Source organism: Ursus arctos, chromosome X, assembly GCF_023065955.2.
Source record: "Ursus arctos isolate Adak ecotype North America chromosome X, UrsArc2.0, whole genome shotgun sequence".
Taxonomy (NCBI): Eukaryota; Metazoa; Chordata; class Mammalia; order Carnivora; family Ursidae; genus Ursus; species Ursus arctos.
In genome coordinates this window covers 104,877,026-104,895,985 of record NC_079873.1, presented here as the reverse complement: position 1 = coordinate 104,895,985, position 18,960 = coordinate 104,877,026, and the positions used below count along the sequence as shown (strand labels likewise).

General features: G+C 37.6%; 1 protein-coding gene across 1 annotated transcript in view; it reads right to left on the bottom strand.

Moving 5' to 3' along the window:
* The window catches only part of GABRA3 (gamma-aminobutyric acid type A receptor subunit alpha3), a 370,374-nt gene that overhangs the window by 44,841 nt on the left and 306,573 nt on the right, over window positions 1-18,960 (bottom strand). The window contains exon 7 of the mRNA XM_048213585.2: window positions 14,949-15,092. Coding sequence (XP_048069542.1) covers window positions 14,949-15,092 — 144 coding nt within the window. The remainder of the gene's footprint in view (window positions 1-14,948; window positions 15,093-18,960) is intronic.

The window sequence follows — 18,960 nt, the reverse complement described above, 5'->3', positions numbered from 1 at the left end:
CCAGATCAGAGTCTAGCCAGCAGTCTGTCCCCAACTGTACAGGAAACCCAACCTCTCAAAGCAGCCTGCAGCTCTGGCAAACAGATGAGTACAGGCAGAGGTACTGCCCAACAGCAGAGTTTGGACCAACAACACAACTCCAGCAGAGGCCTTACCCAATGGTGGTAGTCTAGACAAAAGGATCATCATACCGCTTGGTGTCCTGGTGCCCTCACCCAACAAAATGGAGACCTCTACAGGTGTAAAACACTCTGGCTATCCTGCCTGGGGGTCATGGTTACCCCCAACTACCAAAATGGAGACCTCCACAGGTCAAAACCCCTGGCTGTACTGCTGAGAGGGGTAAGGGGGTCATGGCACTCCAACCACCAAAATGGTGACTTCTGTGAGTTGAAACAGGCCCACTGTAATACCTGGGGATCCCTGCCCCCAAGCAGTAGAACATGCCAGGGTTAACCTGTGTTTCAAAACAGTGTGGTACCCAGCTACTGCAAGTAGCTAGTCCCGCATGCAACAGAGGCCCCCTGTGGCCCTGCTGAACAGTGGAGCATGGACCACTGAATCATGAATAGAAAATCTAAACAGATCAATATGGTGCAAGGAGATATAATCAGTAATTAGCACCTACCAACAAAGAAAAGCCCAGGACAAAATACCTTCATGGGTAACCAAACATTTAAAGAAGAATAAATGCCAGTCTTCCTTAAAATCTTCCAAAAAATTGAAAAGGAGAAAATGCTTCCAAACTCATTTTAGAAGGCTAGAATTGCCCTGACACCAAAACCAGATAGACTTAGAATTAAAGAAAATTACAGCTGACTCTTAAACAATGCTGGGGTTAGTGGCACCAAAGACCCACACAATGGAAAATCTGCCTATAACTTCTGACTCCCCCAAAACTTAACTACTAATAACCTACTGTTTACCAGAAGCCTTACCAATAACAGTGGATTAACACACATTTTGTATGTTATAAGTATCATATACTATATTCTTACAATAAAGTTAGGAAAAAGAAAATGTTATTAAGAAAATCATAAGGAAGAGAAAATACATTTATGGTACTGTATTTATTGATACTGTAAGTTTACCTCATCTATTTATAAGACAAACCATCTGTTAGTACCTACATCAATATTGTCTTATATAATACAAAACACTGTAAATGCTATACACGTTACTGACATTAGACATCAAAAATGAAAATATGTGAAAAACAAATTAATATTTATTTACAAATATAACAATTCATGCTTTGATATCAAAGAAGCAGCAATATGATTGCTTTATGGTAGCCTCGTATAATCAATATAATTGCTTCATGGTGGCTTAGCCCATAGACTGATGAATGAATCGTCATAAAATTTTTATGGCATACAGTATTACATTCATATTCATAATATGGTATTGGAAACATTGTTACTTTAAGAAAAACACTTGCCCGTTATGATAGGCTGATAAGCATTGTCTCCAATTAGAAGAGAGAATTACTGTATGGTAATGTAATTCTTTGAAAGCAAAGTTATAAAACAAAAGACATTATTAATTTTTATATTAAATATCACTCACTTTATGCCTATGTAAGGATCACATATTCACTTCCATACAAGTCTCACACATGATGTTCTTCATAATGAATATTTAGGTGGTGATGATGACACAAAAATGTCTCATACAATTCTTGTGGTACAGTTATTAGATATTCATATGAGGACACAAACACACAACAGATAATAAGTTTATTAACTGTATGCCATGATGATTATTTACTATTCATTAAGTGGAACTGAATTATCGTAAAGGTCTTCATCCTCCTTGTCTTCCGGTTGAGTGGGTGGAGGAAGAAGAGCAGGAATTGGTCTTGCTGTCTCAGGGGTGGCAGAGATAGAAGTGGTGGAGGAGATAGAGGGAGGGAGGAGAGACAGTCACACTCAGCATAACTTTACAAAAATACACCGTAATGTCTGTCTGACTTGTTTTTGCTTTCTCATTTCTCTAAAAACATTTTTATATGGCACCAATCCTTCTTCCACCACTTGGTTTAGTTTCAGTGCCCATATCATAGAAGGGTCCATGTCATAAAAAAATGTCAAAAGCTGTCTTGAATAATTCAAATCCTTCTTCTTCCATATTGTCTAATGTCAATTTGTTTTCTGGCACAACTTCTACATCTTCTTCCTCATTGTCTGGCATTGGTTCAGAAGCACTCATCTCCATCAAGTTGTCTTCTATTAATTCTTCAGATGTGGTGTCTGTTAGCTCCCGAATTTCTCCAAGATCAGTATCTTGAAACCCTTCAATCCCCACTTTTATTTTTTACCATATCACAATCTCTTTCATTATTTCTTTGGTTCTATCATACATCATGTGAAGTCATGCACAACATCTGGACACAGTTTTCTCCAGCAGGAATTTATTCAGACTTGATGGCTGTCATGGCTTGTTCTGTAACAATGATGGCATCTTAAGTGTTACAATCCCTCCAGGTTTTCATGTTGTTCTCTATATTGGGGTTCTCCTGCATAGGGTTGATGATCTTTTACATAGAGTACCATGTATAATGAAACTTAAAGGTCCTTGTGACCTCCTGATGCAGAGGCTGAATTAGAGGTGTTATGTTTGGGGGTAAGTAGACCACTTCAGTACTTTTGGTATTGAACTTATGGGTTTCTGGGTGGCCAGTTGCATTGCCCAATATCAAAAGAACTTCAAAAGGCAATCTCTTACTGACAAGATACTTCCTGACCTCAGGGACAAAATATTGATGGAACCAATCCAGAAAAAGTGTTTGCATTGTCCAGGCCTTCTTGTTGAACAACAAAAAGACTGGCAGCTGGTGTTTATCTTTTCCCTTCAAGGTTGGAGGGTTAGCAGTTTTATAGATAAGGGCAGTCCTGATCATAAACCTGACTACATTTACACACAACAGTAGAGTTAGTCTGTCCTTCCTTTCCTTAAGTCCTGGCATTCACTTCTCTTCCTTACTAATAAGTGTCTTTTGTGGCATTTTCCCCAGTATAGGGCACTTCCATCTGCATTAGAAACCTGTTCAGACAGATATCTTTTTTCCTTGATGATTTTTTAATGGTGTCTGGGAACTTATCTGCTGCCTTTTGGTTGGCAAAAGCTGTTTTTCCCCAAAGATACAGATGTAATGAAAAGAAGGGACATACACACCCCAGTGTTCATAGCAGCAATGTTCACAATAGCCAAACTGTGGAAGGAGCTGAGATGACCTTCAACAGATGAATGGATAATGAAAATGTGATCCATATATACAATGGAATATTATTCAGCCATCAGAAAGGATGAATACCCACAATTTGCATCGACATGGATGGAACCAGAGGGGATTATGCTAAGTGAAATAAGTCAAGCAGAGAAAGACAATTATCATGTGGTTTCACTCATATGTGGAACATAAGGAATAGAATGGAGGACATTAGGGGAAGGGAGGGAAAACTGAAGGGGGGGAAATCAGAGGGGGAGATGAACCTTGAGAGACTATGGAGTCTGGGAAACAATCTGAGGGTTTCAGAGGGGAGGGGGTGGAGGGATAGATTAGCTCAGTGATGGTTATTAAGGAGGGCACGTGTTGTAATGAGCACTGTCTGTTTTGCGCAAATAATGAATCATGGAACACTACATCAAAAACTAATGATGTACTATATGGTGACTAACATAATAAAAAAAGGGAAAAAAAACTCTTTCAAAAGTATCAAACCATCCTTTGCTGGTATTAAGTTCCCCAACTTTAGATTCCTTTTACTTTAAATTGTCGTATAATGACTTCACTTTTTCTTGATTCATATTAGAGTCTATATATATATATACCTTTTTTTATAGCAATCCTGCACCCACATAAAAGCTGCATTTTCAATGAAAAAATGGTATTTCACAAAAAGTACAAGGTTTTTATACCTGTAGATGTAGTTGCAGTGATAACTTCATGAATTTCCTTTTTTAATAATGGTCCTTATGCTGGATTTATTTACCTCGAAATGGTAGGAAACTTCAGCTCTAGACCTCAATCTATGGTACATATCAAGCAATTAAACTTTTTCTTATAATATCACGACTTTTCTCTGCTTCTTGGGAGCACTCCCAGAATCACTAGTGGCACTTTGTATGGTTTCCATGGCATTATTCAAGTTTCATGGTATTGCACTAAACATGATGAAAAATATGCAAGAACCATGAGAGATCACTTTTTACTGTGATACACAATTTACTGAAGAGATGAACTGCTCACAGGGAGATGATTAGCATCACACAATGTTCTAAGTAGATACTCACAATACTTGATCTCACTACAATAGCAACAGGAGGTGGCTATAAAATTCTTAATGTAGTGCAGTATGTACTGTGGTTAATTTTATGCAGTTATGATTTAAAACTACGTCTTTACATTTGTTTACATTTCTCTCAACTGTGAATGGTGCCATGGGCCATCTGTGTATACATGCATAACTTGATAAGTTTGAACTTTTTATAATAGATTTTGAATATTTTGTGCTGGTGAATAATAAAATAGACTAGTATCTACATAATTTATGCTTTCATGACATATCAAACTTATCCTATTTTTTTGATATTTCTAGGCTATGTGGTTCATCTGTGAGTTTCCTCAAATTGTTATAAATATCCAAACATTTTTCCAATGTATTTATTGAAAAACATCCACATATAAGTGGAATCATGCAGTTCAAACTTGTGTTGTTCAAAGGTCAACTGTACAGGCCAATATCCCTGAAGAATACAGGCACAGAAATTCTCAACAAATACTGACAAGCCAAATTCAACAGCGCTTTAAAAGAATGGGATGCAAGAATGGTTCAACATTTGCAATTCAAAAAATGTGATACATCACATTAATAGAATGAAAGAAAAAAATCAAATGATAATTTCAATAGATGCAAAAAAGAATTTAACAAAATTCGGCATTCATTCATGATAAAAACTCAACAAATTGGGTATAGAAGAAATATACCTCAACATAAAAAAGTCCATATATGACAGGCTTACAACTAACGTACTCAATGGTGGGTTGAAAGCTTTTCCTCCAAGATCAGGGAGAAGACATAAGTGTCCACACTCACCACTCCTTTTCAACACAATACTGAAAGTCCTTGCTGGAGCAATCAGGTAAGAAAAAGTAATAAAAGGCATCGGAATTGGAAAGGAAGAAGTAAAATTGTCTGTATTTGCAGATGACATATATATATATATATATATATATATATATATATATATATATATATAATCCTAAAGACTACACACAAACACAAAAAAACACAAAAAACAAAACCCTTTACAGCTAATCAACAAATTCAGTAAAATTGCAGGATACAAAATTAACATACGAAGTTAGTAGTGTTTCTATTTTAATTTATTTTTTTATTTTTTTAAAGGTTTTATTTATTTAGTTGAGAGATAGAAAATGAGCAAGCAAGAGGGAGAGAGAGCACAAGCAGGGAGAGGGGCAGAAAGAAAGGAAGAAGCAGACTCCCCACTGAGCAGGGAGCCCAGTGAGGGGCTCCATCCCAGGACTCCAGGATCATTACCTGAGCCAAAGACAGACACTTAACTAACTGAGCCACCCAGGATGCCCCAGTAGTGTTTCTATATACTAACAACAAACTACCTGAAAAAGAAATTTAAAAAAAAATTCCATTTATAATAGTATCAAAAATAATAAAATACTTTGGAATAAATTTAACCAAGGAGATGAAAGATCTGTATACTGAAAACTATAAGACATTGATGAAAGAAATTGAAGACACAAATAAAAGATATCCCATGTTCATAAATTAGAAGAATTTATATTGCAAAAATGTCCATATTACCCAAAGTGATATAGAGTCAATGCAACACTGATCAAAATTCCAATAGCATTTTTTCACAGAAGTAGGGAAAAACAACCTTAAAATGTTATTGAACTACAAAAGACTCTGAATAGCCAAAACAATTTTCAGAAAGCGAAACAGAAATGGAGACATCACACTTCCTGATTCAAGTTATATTACAAAGCTATAGTAATCAAAACAGTATGGTATTGGCATAAAAACAGACATGTAGATGAATGGAACATAAGAAAATACTCAGAAATAAACTCATGTATATAGTCAACTAATATTTGACAAGGATGCTAAGAATACAGAATGGGGAAAGAATAGTTTTTTCAATAAATGGTGGTGGGAAAACTGGATATCCACATGCAAAAGAATGAAAATTGACCCCTATCTTGCAAATTAACTCAAAATGAATTAAATACTTAATGTAGACCTGTTAATAAAAGCACAGGCAACAAAAGCTAAAATAAACAAATGGGACTGCATCAAACTAAAAAACATGTTCACAGCAAAGGAGACAATTAATAAAAAGAAAAGACAACCTGCAGAATGATAAAAAATGTTTGCAAACCATATGTTTGATACAGATTATACTCCAAAATATATAAAGAACTCTTACAACTCAATATCAAAAAATCAAAAACAATCCAATTAAAAATGGGACAAGGACCTGAATGGAATTTTTCTGAAGACATACAAATGGCCAACAGGTACATGAAAATGTGCTCAATGTTACTAATCATTAGGGAAACGCAAATCAAAACCACAATGAGATATCACCTCACACCTAATAGAATGGTAACCATCAAAAAGATAAGAGATAACAAGTGTTTGGAAGGATGTGGAGAAAAGGGAAACTTTGTGCATTATTGGTGGGATATAAATTGGCACAGCTACTATGGAAACTAGTATGGAGGTTTCTCAAAAAATTAGAAATACCATATGATCCAGCAATCCCACTTCTGGGTATACATCCAAAAGAAAAAATCAGTACCTAGAAGAGATATCTGCACCCCTATATTCATTGCAGCATTATTCACAATAGCCAAGACATGGAAACAACCTAATGTCCATCAATGGATGAATGAATAAATTAAATGTGATATATAGTTACACACACACACAATGGAGTATTATCTCAGCTGTAAAAAAATGAAAAAATCCTGCCATTTTTGACAACATAGATGAAACTAAAAGACATTATGCTAAGTGAAATAAGCCAAAGAAAAATACTGTGTGGTATCATTTACATGTAGAATCTAAAAAAAAGTTGTACTTATAGAAACAAAGGAGAATAATGGTTTCCAGGGGTGGAGGGGTGGGGGAAATGGGGAGATGTTGATCAAAGTGTACAAACTTCCAGCTATAGGATGAATAAATTCTGAGAATCTAATGTACGGCATGATGATTATAGTTAATGATACTATATTGTATATTGAAATTTGCAAAGAGAGTAAATTCTTAAGTGATTTCATCACCAGAATAATAATAACAACAATAATAACAACAACAAGGTGATGGATTGTGGTAATCATTTCACAACTATATATATATATATATATATATATATATATATATATATATATATATATATATATAATCACATTGTACACCTTAAATATATACAGTTTTTTCAATTATATCTCAATAAAGCTGATGGATTGTGGTAATCATTTCACGACTATATATATATATATATATAAAATCACATTGTACACCTTAAATATATACAGTTTTTTCAATTATATCTCAATAAAGCTGGGATGCCAGGGGAAGCAGAGGCAAAAAGAATTCTCCTAAGTGAGAACTGAAGCCTTTTGTTTGGTTGGGAAGATTTCCCATTTCTGCTCTTGTATTGCAGATGATCTGGGCCCAATGTAAAACAGTCAAAGAGATCATAGAAAGTCACCTTTTCACAAGCACAGGTATTCATAACCAAGATAATTACTGTGCGTGAAAATCGCAAGCAAATGTTTAGAAAGCTTAGCAAATTAATCCATTGTGTTAATTAATTGACTAGGTTCTCTTAAATATAACTCTGATATTTTGTATCTTTTTACATCCTCTTCTCTGCCAAAGTAAGAACCAAAGCTTTGATCAGATTGGAAGATTTTTTTTCCAACTTCCCCATTATATTTCCACCCTGTGTCTCAGCTTATTATTAAGCTTATTAAGTACCATCTGTGTTGTGTATGAAATATTCAAGGGTACAATATAAAACATATAATGCATATGTATTCACAAATTAGTTTTTATCTATGGATTAGAAATACAGAACAGTTCAGTAAATGCTTTACATAACTAAATATATTTTTATAAAGTGGATCATTATATTCCCCCTCTCCTTGCTGCCTCTCTTTTTGTGTCTTACTATGAAAGATGACCCTTTAAGTGGTTTGCAGAATTTTCCTCTGCCTTTGTACTTCAGCCTATTAAGTTCCATTTGTGTTAAATGTGAAATATTTGAGAATGCGATGTAAAACACATTCACAATTTAGCTAGTATCAAAGGTTGTGAAAGACACAAGATTTTTAAAATAGCTTGGCAAATTAACTCATAATACTGAGTGGATATATTTTCTTAAATTCATGTTTGTTTTTCAATTCCATTTCTCTGTTCCTTATACTTTTATCTTGCCTTTTTTATTCTTTTCATCTCCATTGCTCTGACTTGTCTTTGTGTCTCACTCTCTCATATTCTGTTTATTTATCTAGGCTACATGTCTAGAAAGATAATATATACAATGACAGTAATAAAAATGTGATTCTAACAAATGGTCAAATTTCTAGGAATGGAAAAATAAGATCATATATCCAAATCCTCCACTTAGAAAATTAATGCAATAATTTGCCAAATGAGAGAAAATGGAATGGGTACTGAAATAGGGAATGGTTTGAACAGCTAAACACAGATTTGAAGGACTTTTATTCATTTATTTAACACATATTTGAATCTGGAGCAAAGAGGAGGAGCCCTCTGCTTAGAATTACAGGCATACCTTATTTTATATACTTGATTATTTATTTATTTTACTGAAGTATAGTTAACATACAGTGTTATATTAGTTTCAAGTATACCATAGAGTGATTTGACAGTAGTATACACTACACAGTGCCCACCACGATGAGTGTAGTTACCATCTGTCACTACACAAAGTTATTACAATAATGTGAACTATATTCCCTATGCTTTATCTTTCATCCTCATTATGTATTTATTTTTATAACTAGAATTTTGTACCTCTTAATCCCTTTCATCTATTTTGCCCATCTCTCCTCTGAAACCACCAGTTTTCTGTATTTATGAGTCTTTTTCTATTTTTTGTTTGTTCTTTTGTTTTTAGATTCCACATGTAAGTGAAATCATATGGTATTTGTCTTTGTCTGACTTATTTCACTTAGCATAATGCCTTCTAGCACCATCCATGTTGTCTCAAATGGCAAGATTTCACTGTTTTTTTTATGGCTGAGTAATATTCCATTGTGTGTGTATGTGTGTGTGTGTGTGTGTGAGAGAAAGAGAGAGAGAGAGATCACATCTTCTTTATCCATTTGTCTATCTGTGGATACTTAGTTTGCTTCCATATCTTAACTATTGTAAATAATGCTGCAATGAACATAGAGGTGCATATGTCCTTTCTAACTAATGTTGTTTTCTTTGGGTAAATACCTCAATACTGGGTCTTTTACAAATTGAACGTTTGTGGCAACCATATGTCAAACAAGTCTATAGTGCCAGTTTTCCAAAAGCATTTGCTCACTTCGTGTCTCTGTGTTACATTTTGGTAAATCTTGCAATATTTCAAACTTTTTCATTATTATTATATTTATTATGGTAGTCTGTGATCACTGATTCTGACTTGCTGAAAGCTTAGGTGATGGTTAGCACTTTTTGAGAATAAGGTATTTTTAAATTAAGGTATATAAAATTTTCAACATAATGCTATTGTACACTGAATAAACTATAGTAGAGTGTAAACATAACTTTTATATGCACTGGGAAACCAAAAATTCACTTGACTCACTTTTTTGAAATACTTACTTTATTTTGTTGGTCTGAAACTGAACTGGCAGCATCTCTGAGGTATACCTGTACTTCATACTAAGGACTGAAAGCATTCAGAGAGAAAGCCACTCATATAAAACAGAACATTCATATTGTGGGTCTTTCTCTGATCTAGCATTTCATTAATATGGTGGACGCCACATGGAGGAACATATTTAGAATTCAGAAAAGAACGTTCATAATTTATAATCACATGAAAATAATACACATATATGTGAGGTAATAATATTAATATGGTTCCTAAATCAAAGGGTATCAAAGGGTGTACAGCAAAAAGTCTCCTTCCCATAGATGCGCCCAAACCACCCATCTCATTTCTCCTCCTACAGTTAACAGCCTCTTGGGGTGCCTGGGTGGCTCAGTAAGTTAAGCGTCCAACTCTTGGCTTTGGCTCAGGTCATGATCTCAAGGTCGTGGGATAGAGCACTGTGTGGGCCTTGTCCTCAACGCAGAACCTGCTTGAGATTCTCTCCCTTGGCCCCTCCCCCTGCTAACGTTCTATCTCTCTCAAAATAAATAAAATCTTTTTAAAAAAGTTTTAATTTCTACACTATTCTTTAAAAAAAACCAAAACAACAAAAACAATTAACAGCCTCTTGTGTATCATTCTAGAAATATTATCTCTATACCAGTATATATGCCTAACTGTTCAGTGTTCTGTGCTTTGCTTTTTTTCACTCAACGATATATCCTATAGATATATCCTTTGAATGATACATCAAGAACTTCCTCATTCCTTCTTATAGCTGCATAGTATTGAATGGTGTGAATGAATTTAATACATTAAATCACCTTTTTACTGATGTACATTGTATCATGTTTCTAAAACTAATTTGAGATATAATGTAATTATATCTACAATGACCCTATTTTCAAATAAGGTCACTTACAGATGTACTGTGAGTCAGGATTTCAACATATCTTCTGAGGGGACATAATTCAATCCATAACATCTGTATTGCCAATACTGAAGGGAAACTGACATGTTAATACACTGATAATGGGACCATGAATTGTTTAGCCTTCTTAAATGGCAATTTGTCAATATGTATTATAATTTTAAAAAATGTGTCTACTTTCCGAAAGAGCAATCTCAATATTCTGTCTATTCCAGGCAGATGATTACACAGGGACAAAATGTGATATAGAAAAAGAAGGTCTTCACAGTGTTGTTTATAGCATTAAAACACAGAAAATAATACTAAATAATTGGTTAAATGGACTATGATCCACATATAGGAAGCCATTAAAATGAAGATATTATTTTATTGAGTTTCACAATGAAATGCTACACTTCCCAGTGATAACAAAACTTATCATCATTGTCAAGAATTCTGTGGCCTTGAAGGAATGCTTCTTAATTTTCTGTTTAAATTAGGTGATGGGGATTAAGGAGTGCACTTGTGCTGCTGAGCATCGGTGGTTGAATGAAAGTGTTGAATCACTATATTGTACACTTGAAACTAATATTACACTGTATGTTAACTAACTGGAATTTAAATAAAAACTTAAAAGAAAAAAATAAAATAAATTTAAAGTACCTAAAACAAGTAATAATTAATGTTTATTATAATTATGTCTATTATAATTATTTAAATATTACTATTTATAACTAACTAACAAGAAGCAACAAGTATTGGCAAGGATGTGGAGCAAAAGGAACCTTTGTGTACTTTGGTTGGTGGGATATAAATTGGTGCAACCACTATGGAAAATAATATGAAGGTTCCTCAAAAATTAAAAATAGAACTACATATATCCAGCAATACCACTTCTGGGTATTTATCCAAAGAAAATGAAAACACTAACTCAAAGATATATGCATTACATCTTAATTGCAGCATTTTTACAATAGTCAAAATGATGTAGAAACAACCTAAGTGTCCATCAATGGATGAATGGATAAAGAAAATGTGCTCTGTGTGTGTGTGTGTGTATATATATATATATATATATATATATATAATACATATATATTATACACACATATATATTTTATAGACACATATATAATATATATATTTTACACACATATACCCATATATACATGTATATGCATATACATACACACATATGCAGTGGCAGTGGAATATTATTCATCCATCAAAAGAAGGAAATCTTGCTATTTGCAACAACATGGATGGACATTGAGGGTATTATGCTAAATGAAATAAATCAGACAGAGAAACACCAATATTATATGATTTCACATATATATGAAATTTTTAAAAAAGAACAAAAAACAAATAAGCAAACAAACCAAGTTCATAGATACACAGAACAGCTTGATGGTTGCCAGGAGCATGGGAGGGGCAGTGGGTAAAATGGGTGAAGGTGTCAAAAGATACAAACATCTGTTATAAAATAAATAAGTCATGGGTATGTACTGTACAGAATGGTGACTATAGTTAATAATACTGTACTGTGTATTTGAAAGTTGCTGGGAGTAGGTCTTAAAAGTTCTCAAGGAAAAAAATTGTAACTGTATATGTTGACAGATGGTAACCAGAGTTACTGTGATAATCATATATATAAATCATATAATCAATATATAAAATATTGCATCATTATGTTGTATACCTGAAACTAATATAATGTCAAGTATATCTCAATAAAAATATTAGTAACATGTATGCATTTTATTTGGATTTTCTATATTTGGTGATAAGAAATCATGCTTATAATATAAAATTAAATTAAAAACAGTATCAATGATATTTATGTAAAAAAATGCAAAGGGAACCTTCTTAAAGATTATACACCAAAATGTACAATAATCAGTTAATGGTGGGATTAAAGAATATTTTAATTTCCATATTTTGCTTTTCTGTGTATTCTATTTTTCCTATAATGAATGTGCATTGCCTGTGTGATAAAAACTAAACAAACAGTGGCTTAACCAAATGAAATGGGAGCTGGGGCTGCTTGGATAGCTACTGATGGATCTCAAAAGTTGATGCCAGGTGAGCAGTGCTGAGGAAGGACTGGGAAGCGGGGAGAGCCAACGGATACAATGGGGAATTCTCTCCCTCCCCCAGGGTAGACATCTTGGATGGGGTATGTGTGCCCTGGGCCGCTAGGGACCCTCTGTGCTGCTCTGAGCAGAGCCCTGCTACCTGCAGGCACACACATGATCTCCTCTAGGATCCTGCCCACAGCTCATGTGGAAGGGAGAATAAGCATGCATTTCAGCTATGCAATCACAGAAGGGAGGTCCTGGCTCTGGCTGCAAAGACAGCACAATGCAGATGAACCCAGGAGCAGGACAAAGGCTTCTGCTCAGAAACATGAAGGGGTACCGTAGGACAAAGGAATGCTGTGTGAACATGTGGGTGCTGAAGGCCCTGCTCCATCCCCCTGCTTGGGGAGAGCAGAACCACTGTCCAGGTGGGGAAGACTATCTCCCATATACACACACCAAGTCCAGCTGAGGTACCCTTAGCCCTACCCTTCCATGAGGCCCCAGGAAGTGGGTTTCAAGCACCCTAACAAGGGCTGTGTCCAGTCCAGGGATCAGGGCATGCAAACCAAGCAGTAGTTCTGCAACCAGTGGGTAATACTTATACCATGGTATAGATTCACTGTAAGCAAACCAAATTGGGGAGGTTAGGCAACTGGCCCTAGACCACACTTTCAATGCTTCCAGAGGATAGGAGACATAGCCAGAATCTGAGCCCCAGGAGCATAGTAGCCCACCGTGAAGACATGGAGTGTTCCTTGGAGCAAAGTAATGAGATCCAGGTTGCCTGGGCACACCCACCTAGAACACCTACCTGTACACTCTCTCCAAAACTGGACACTTGACTCCAGCAGCTAACTCACACCTGCTGGAGGGGGAGAACTCTTGGACTTGGGCCAACTATGTACATTAGTGCCTGCCCAGCTGCTCAGCCTGGTCCAGCCACTACCAACTCCATGGGCCAAACCCCAGAACCCTCTCAGAGGAGAGCAGCCCACACCCTAGTGGCTCCATATTCTTTCTACCTTTCACTTCTTACTCTGAACCAGTTGCAGTTTCTCCAATAGATTGTTTTCACATTGACACCTCAGTATTGCCTGTCTTTGTAATAGCCTTTCCCCACATCAAATTCCAAATCTCGAAATCCTATTGTCTCTGAAATCTATTTTAAATGCTTCTTTATTTAGCTACCCTCCCCTGGTCCTGGGATGGAGGGAAAACAGGGCACAGAGAAGATGATATACTATAACATCATAAGAAGTGGGAACAGTGTCCAGATAATTAAATAAAAGAACAAGAGTACCCTAATTCATTTAAAATTGTGGATTCAGATCTTTCACCAGGACAAGCGTTGAAAGTTCCTGCCCTTAACAGCAAAAAATATTGTAAGCTATGTGGGCCCCCAAGATATACTCCATTTTGCCAAATACCCTAAGATTAGTTCAGATTCAGGGTGCTTCCTTCCTCAGGCCCTTGTAACTGGTCAGTCTCTAAATAGGACTCAAGGCTACAAGTCTCTAGGTTCCATTTATCAATCCAAGGATTTAGCTATGGAGAGGACCTGGCAAGGTTTGCCAGACAGACTTGTTTTTGAGACAGGTGACTCACTTAAAAAAATAATTCCGTGGCTCATCCTTAGACCTCCTGGTTGTGCACCTGGACTCTCCTGGGTTATTAATTTGTCACTTCAGCATTGGCAGAGTTGAGCAAATGTCTTCATGAAACCTTTAGGACCAAAGTTCAGTTCTCCCACCATCATGGCTTCCCTCTACCTTATCTTCTACCACAGTCCAGCCCTAATGTCCTTGACCAGCTAACCCACTTAGACAGCAGGGCATCATAGTTAAAAACATTGGCTTGGGAGCCAATATGCCTGAATTCAGATCTTGGCTCTGATATTACATAATGTAACATAGGGCAAACTACTGAACATTTCTATGTCTCAATTTCCTAATGATAATAGTACCTACATTACAAGACTACTTTGAGGATTACATGTTTTTATAAGCACGGTATAAGACTGGTATATGATTCAAGTTAAAAAAATGTTTATTAATAAAATAAATAAATACCTGTACTAGACCGGATTATCTCTGTCCCAACAACATGGCCCAGCAGGTCATATTGATTCAGGCGGGAGCCATCCTGTGCTACTTCCACAGATTTGTTCTTCCCAAGAGTCCAGGAATAAACCACTTCAGCTGTTGTATAAGCATCTAAGGCAGAAAAGGGTGAAGAAGAAGTTGAAGGGAAGAGAAAATAATTATCCTTAATACTGAACTTGCATGAGATTGAAATACAGCTTCCTTCCCAAAAGAGTTCTGGGTATGTGTTCTGTCTTCAACTGAAGTACATTTATCCATCCACCTAGTAAACACTCATTGAATAACTTCTAGTTTATTTTCTGCTGGGTTTATGCTGGGTACACAGGAGTGAACCCAAAGTGGTCTCTTCTTTCAATGACACACAGTCTTCTGGACTGACAATAAATTGTTACACTTTTCCTTCTCTTGGAGGGTAGAGAGTAGAGGCAAGGGGAGGAATAGTTAAAATATTATCTAATGCAGATGTCATAAATTCAAATTCCTATAAGAGTGGTATCTTAAATAAGTAAATCAGGATAATCATAAAAAAAAAAACACTGTCAAAAATGTAATACAATTTTAGGGGAGGGGTTAAGATGGCGGAGGAGTAGGAGACACCTTTTTCAACCGGTCCCCTGAGTCGAGCTGGATAGGTACCAGACCAGCCTAAACAAACACAGAACCAGCCTGAGACGCAGGAAGATGCATCTGGATCTCTACAAATGAACATCTCCAGTGCTGACTATTGAGGTACGAAGCGGGGAGCCATGAAACCGTGCACAGATATCTGAAGATAAACGGAAGGGGGAGGGAGCCGCCGCGTTCGGGTGCGGGGAAGCGGTAGCCACCTGCATGGGAGCGTGGGCGGGGCTCGCAGACGGCACCCGCAAAACAGCAGACTGAGACCGTGAGCCGGGTGTGCCGCGCCACTAGGCATCTCGCAGAACACCGGAATCCCGGTGCGCTCACTGGATCCAGACTGAGACCGGGAGCTTCCGGAGCGCGCGTGGGGCGGCTAGCGGCTGGCGGCGTTAGAAATACAAAGGACAGAGACGTGCCGGCCCTGGAAGTGAGGGCAGGGACGCCGGGTGTGGGGCGCACATCCTGGGACTCTGCAGGGTTGAGCAGCAGCAACAGTAACAGAGTTAAAGTGGCCAGAACATTAGTAGAGAACAGGCCGCAATCCCTCTGTTCTGTGACAGAGGCTGAAACTCGGCCGCTGCGGCTCTGACTCTCAGAAGAGGCACATCAAACCACCAGGGAAAGCCGCCAGAGAACAAAAGCCTGGAAATACCGGCTCAGAGAGTGCCCATCCCCATCACCCCTCGCAGGGGACGCGGAGACTCTACCCAAACAGGGTTGCCTGAGTATCGGCGCGGCAGGCCCCTCCCCCAGAACACAGAAGGCAGGCTGAAAAATCAAGAAGCCCACAACCCGGGCGCCTGGGTGGCGCAGTCATTGAGCGCCTGTCTTCGGCTTAGGGCGTGATCCCGGCGTTCCGGAAAGGAGTCCCTCATCGGGCTCCTCCGCTGGGAGCCTGCTTCTTCCTCTCCCACTCCCCTGCTTCTGTTCCCTCTCTCGCTGGTTGGCTGCCACATAAATAAATAAATAAAATCTTTAAAGAAGAAGCCCACATCCCTAAGATCCCTATAAAACAAGGGGCACGGCCTGGGACCCAGTCAATAATTTGGGCTCTGGACAACCCCGCAACCTCTCCTCATCAGAATGACAAGAAGGAGAAGCCCCCCCCCCCAGCAAAGAAAAGACAGTGAGTCTGTGGCCTCTGCCACAGAAATAATGGATATGGATGTAACCAAAGTATCAGAAATGGAATTCAGAGTAACGATGGTCAAAATGATGAGTAGAATTGAAAAAACTATTAATGAAAAGGTTACTGAGAATATAGAATCCCTAAGGACAGAAATGAGAGCGAATCTGACAGAAATTAAAAATTCTGTGAACCAAATGCAGGCAAAACTAGAGGCTCTGATGGCCAGGGTCACAGAAGCAGAGGAACGGTTTAGTGAATTGGAGGATGGGTTAATAGAGGAAAAAATGAAAATAGAAGATGGTCTTAAAAAAATCCACGCCCACGAATGTAGGTTATGGGAGATTACTGACTCAATGAAACGATCCAATGTTAGAATCATCGGCATCCCCGAGGGGGTGGAGAAAAACAGAGGTCTAGAAGAGATATTTGAACAAATTGTAGCTGAAAACTTCCCTAATCTAGCGAGGGAAACAAACATTCGTGTCCAAGAGGCAGAGAGGACCCCTCCCAAGCTCAACCACGACAAACCTACGCCATTTCACGTCATAGTTACTTTGGAATTAACTTAACCAGAGACGTAAAGGACCTATATTCTAGAAACTATAAATCACTCTTGAAAGACATTGAGGAAGACATAAAAAGATGGAAAAATATTCCATGCTCATGGATCAGAAGGATTAACATAGTTAAAATGTCCATGCTACCCAGAGCAATCGACACTTTCAATGCTATCCTGATCAAAATACCGAGGACATTTTTCAAAGAACTGGAACAAATAGTCCTTAAATTTGTATGGAAACAGAAAAGGCCCCGAATCTCCAAGGAACTGTTGAAAAGGAAAAACAAAGCTGGGGGCATCACAATGCCGGATTTCGAGCTGTACTACAAAGCTGTGATCACAAAGACAGCATGGTACTGGCACAAAAACAGACACATAGACCAATGGAACAGAATAGAGAGCCCAGAAATGGACCCTTGGCTCTTTGGGCAACTAATATTTGATAAAGCAGGAAAAAACATCCGGTGGGAAAAAGACAGTCTCTTCAATAAATGGTGCTGGGAAAATTGGACAGCTACATGCAAAAGAATGAAACTTGACCACTATCTCACACCATACACAAAAATAAACTCCAAATGGATGAAAGACCTCGATGTGAGACAGGAATCCATCAAAATTCTAGAGGAGAACATAGGCAACAACCTCTACGACATCGGCCAAAGCAACCTTTTTCATGACACATCCCCAAAGCAAGAGAAACAAAAGATAAAATGAATTTATGGGACTTCATCAAGATTAAAAGTTTCTGCACAGCCAAGGAAACAGTCAGAAAAACTAAGAGGCAGCCCACGGAATGGGAGAATATATTTGCAAATGACACTACAGATAAAGGACTGGTATCCAAGATCTACAAAGAACTTCTCAAACTCAATACACGAGAAACAAATAAACAAATCAAAAAATGGGCAGAAGATATGAACAGACACTTTTCCAATGAAGACATACAAATGGCTAACAGACACATGAAAAAATGTTCAAAATCATTAGCCATCAAGGAAATTCAAATCAAAACCACACTGAGATACCACCTTACGCCAGTTAGAATGGCAAAAATGGACAAGGCAAGAGACAACAATTGTTGGAGAGGATGTGGAGAAAGGGGATCCCTCCTACATTGTTGGTGGGAATGCAAGTTGGTCCAGCCACTCTGGAAAACAGTGTGGAGGTCCCTTAAAAAGTTAAAAATTGAGCTACCCTATGATCCAGCCATTGCACTACTGGGTGTTTACCCCAAAGATACAGACGTAGTGAAGAGAAGGGCCATACGCACCCCAATGTTCATAGCAGCAATGTCCACAATAGCTAAATTGTGGAAGGAGCCGAGATGCCCTTCAACAGATGACTGGATTAAGAAGTTGTGGTCCATATATACAATGGAATATTACTCAGCTATCAGAAAGAACGAGTTCTCAACATTTGCTGCAACATGGACGGCACTGGAGGAGATAATGCTAAGTGAAATAAGTCAAGCAGAGAAAGACAACTATCATATGATTTCTCTCATCTATGGAACATAAGAACTAGGAGGATCGGTAAGGGAAGAAAGGGATAAAGAAAGGGGGTATAATCAGAAGGGGGAATGAAACATGAGAGACTATGGACTATGAGAAACAAACTGAGGGCCTCAGAGGGGAAGGGGGTGGGGGAATGGGATAGACCGGTGATGGGTA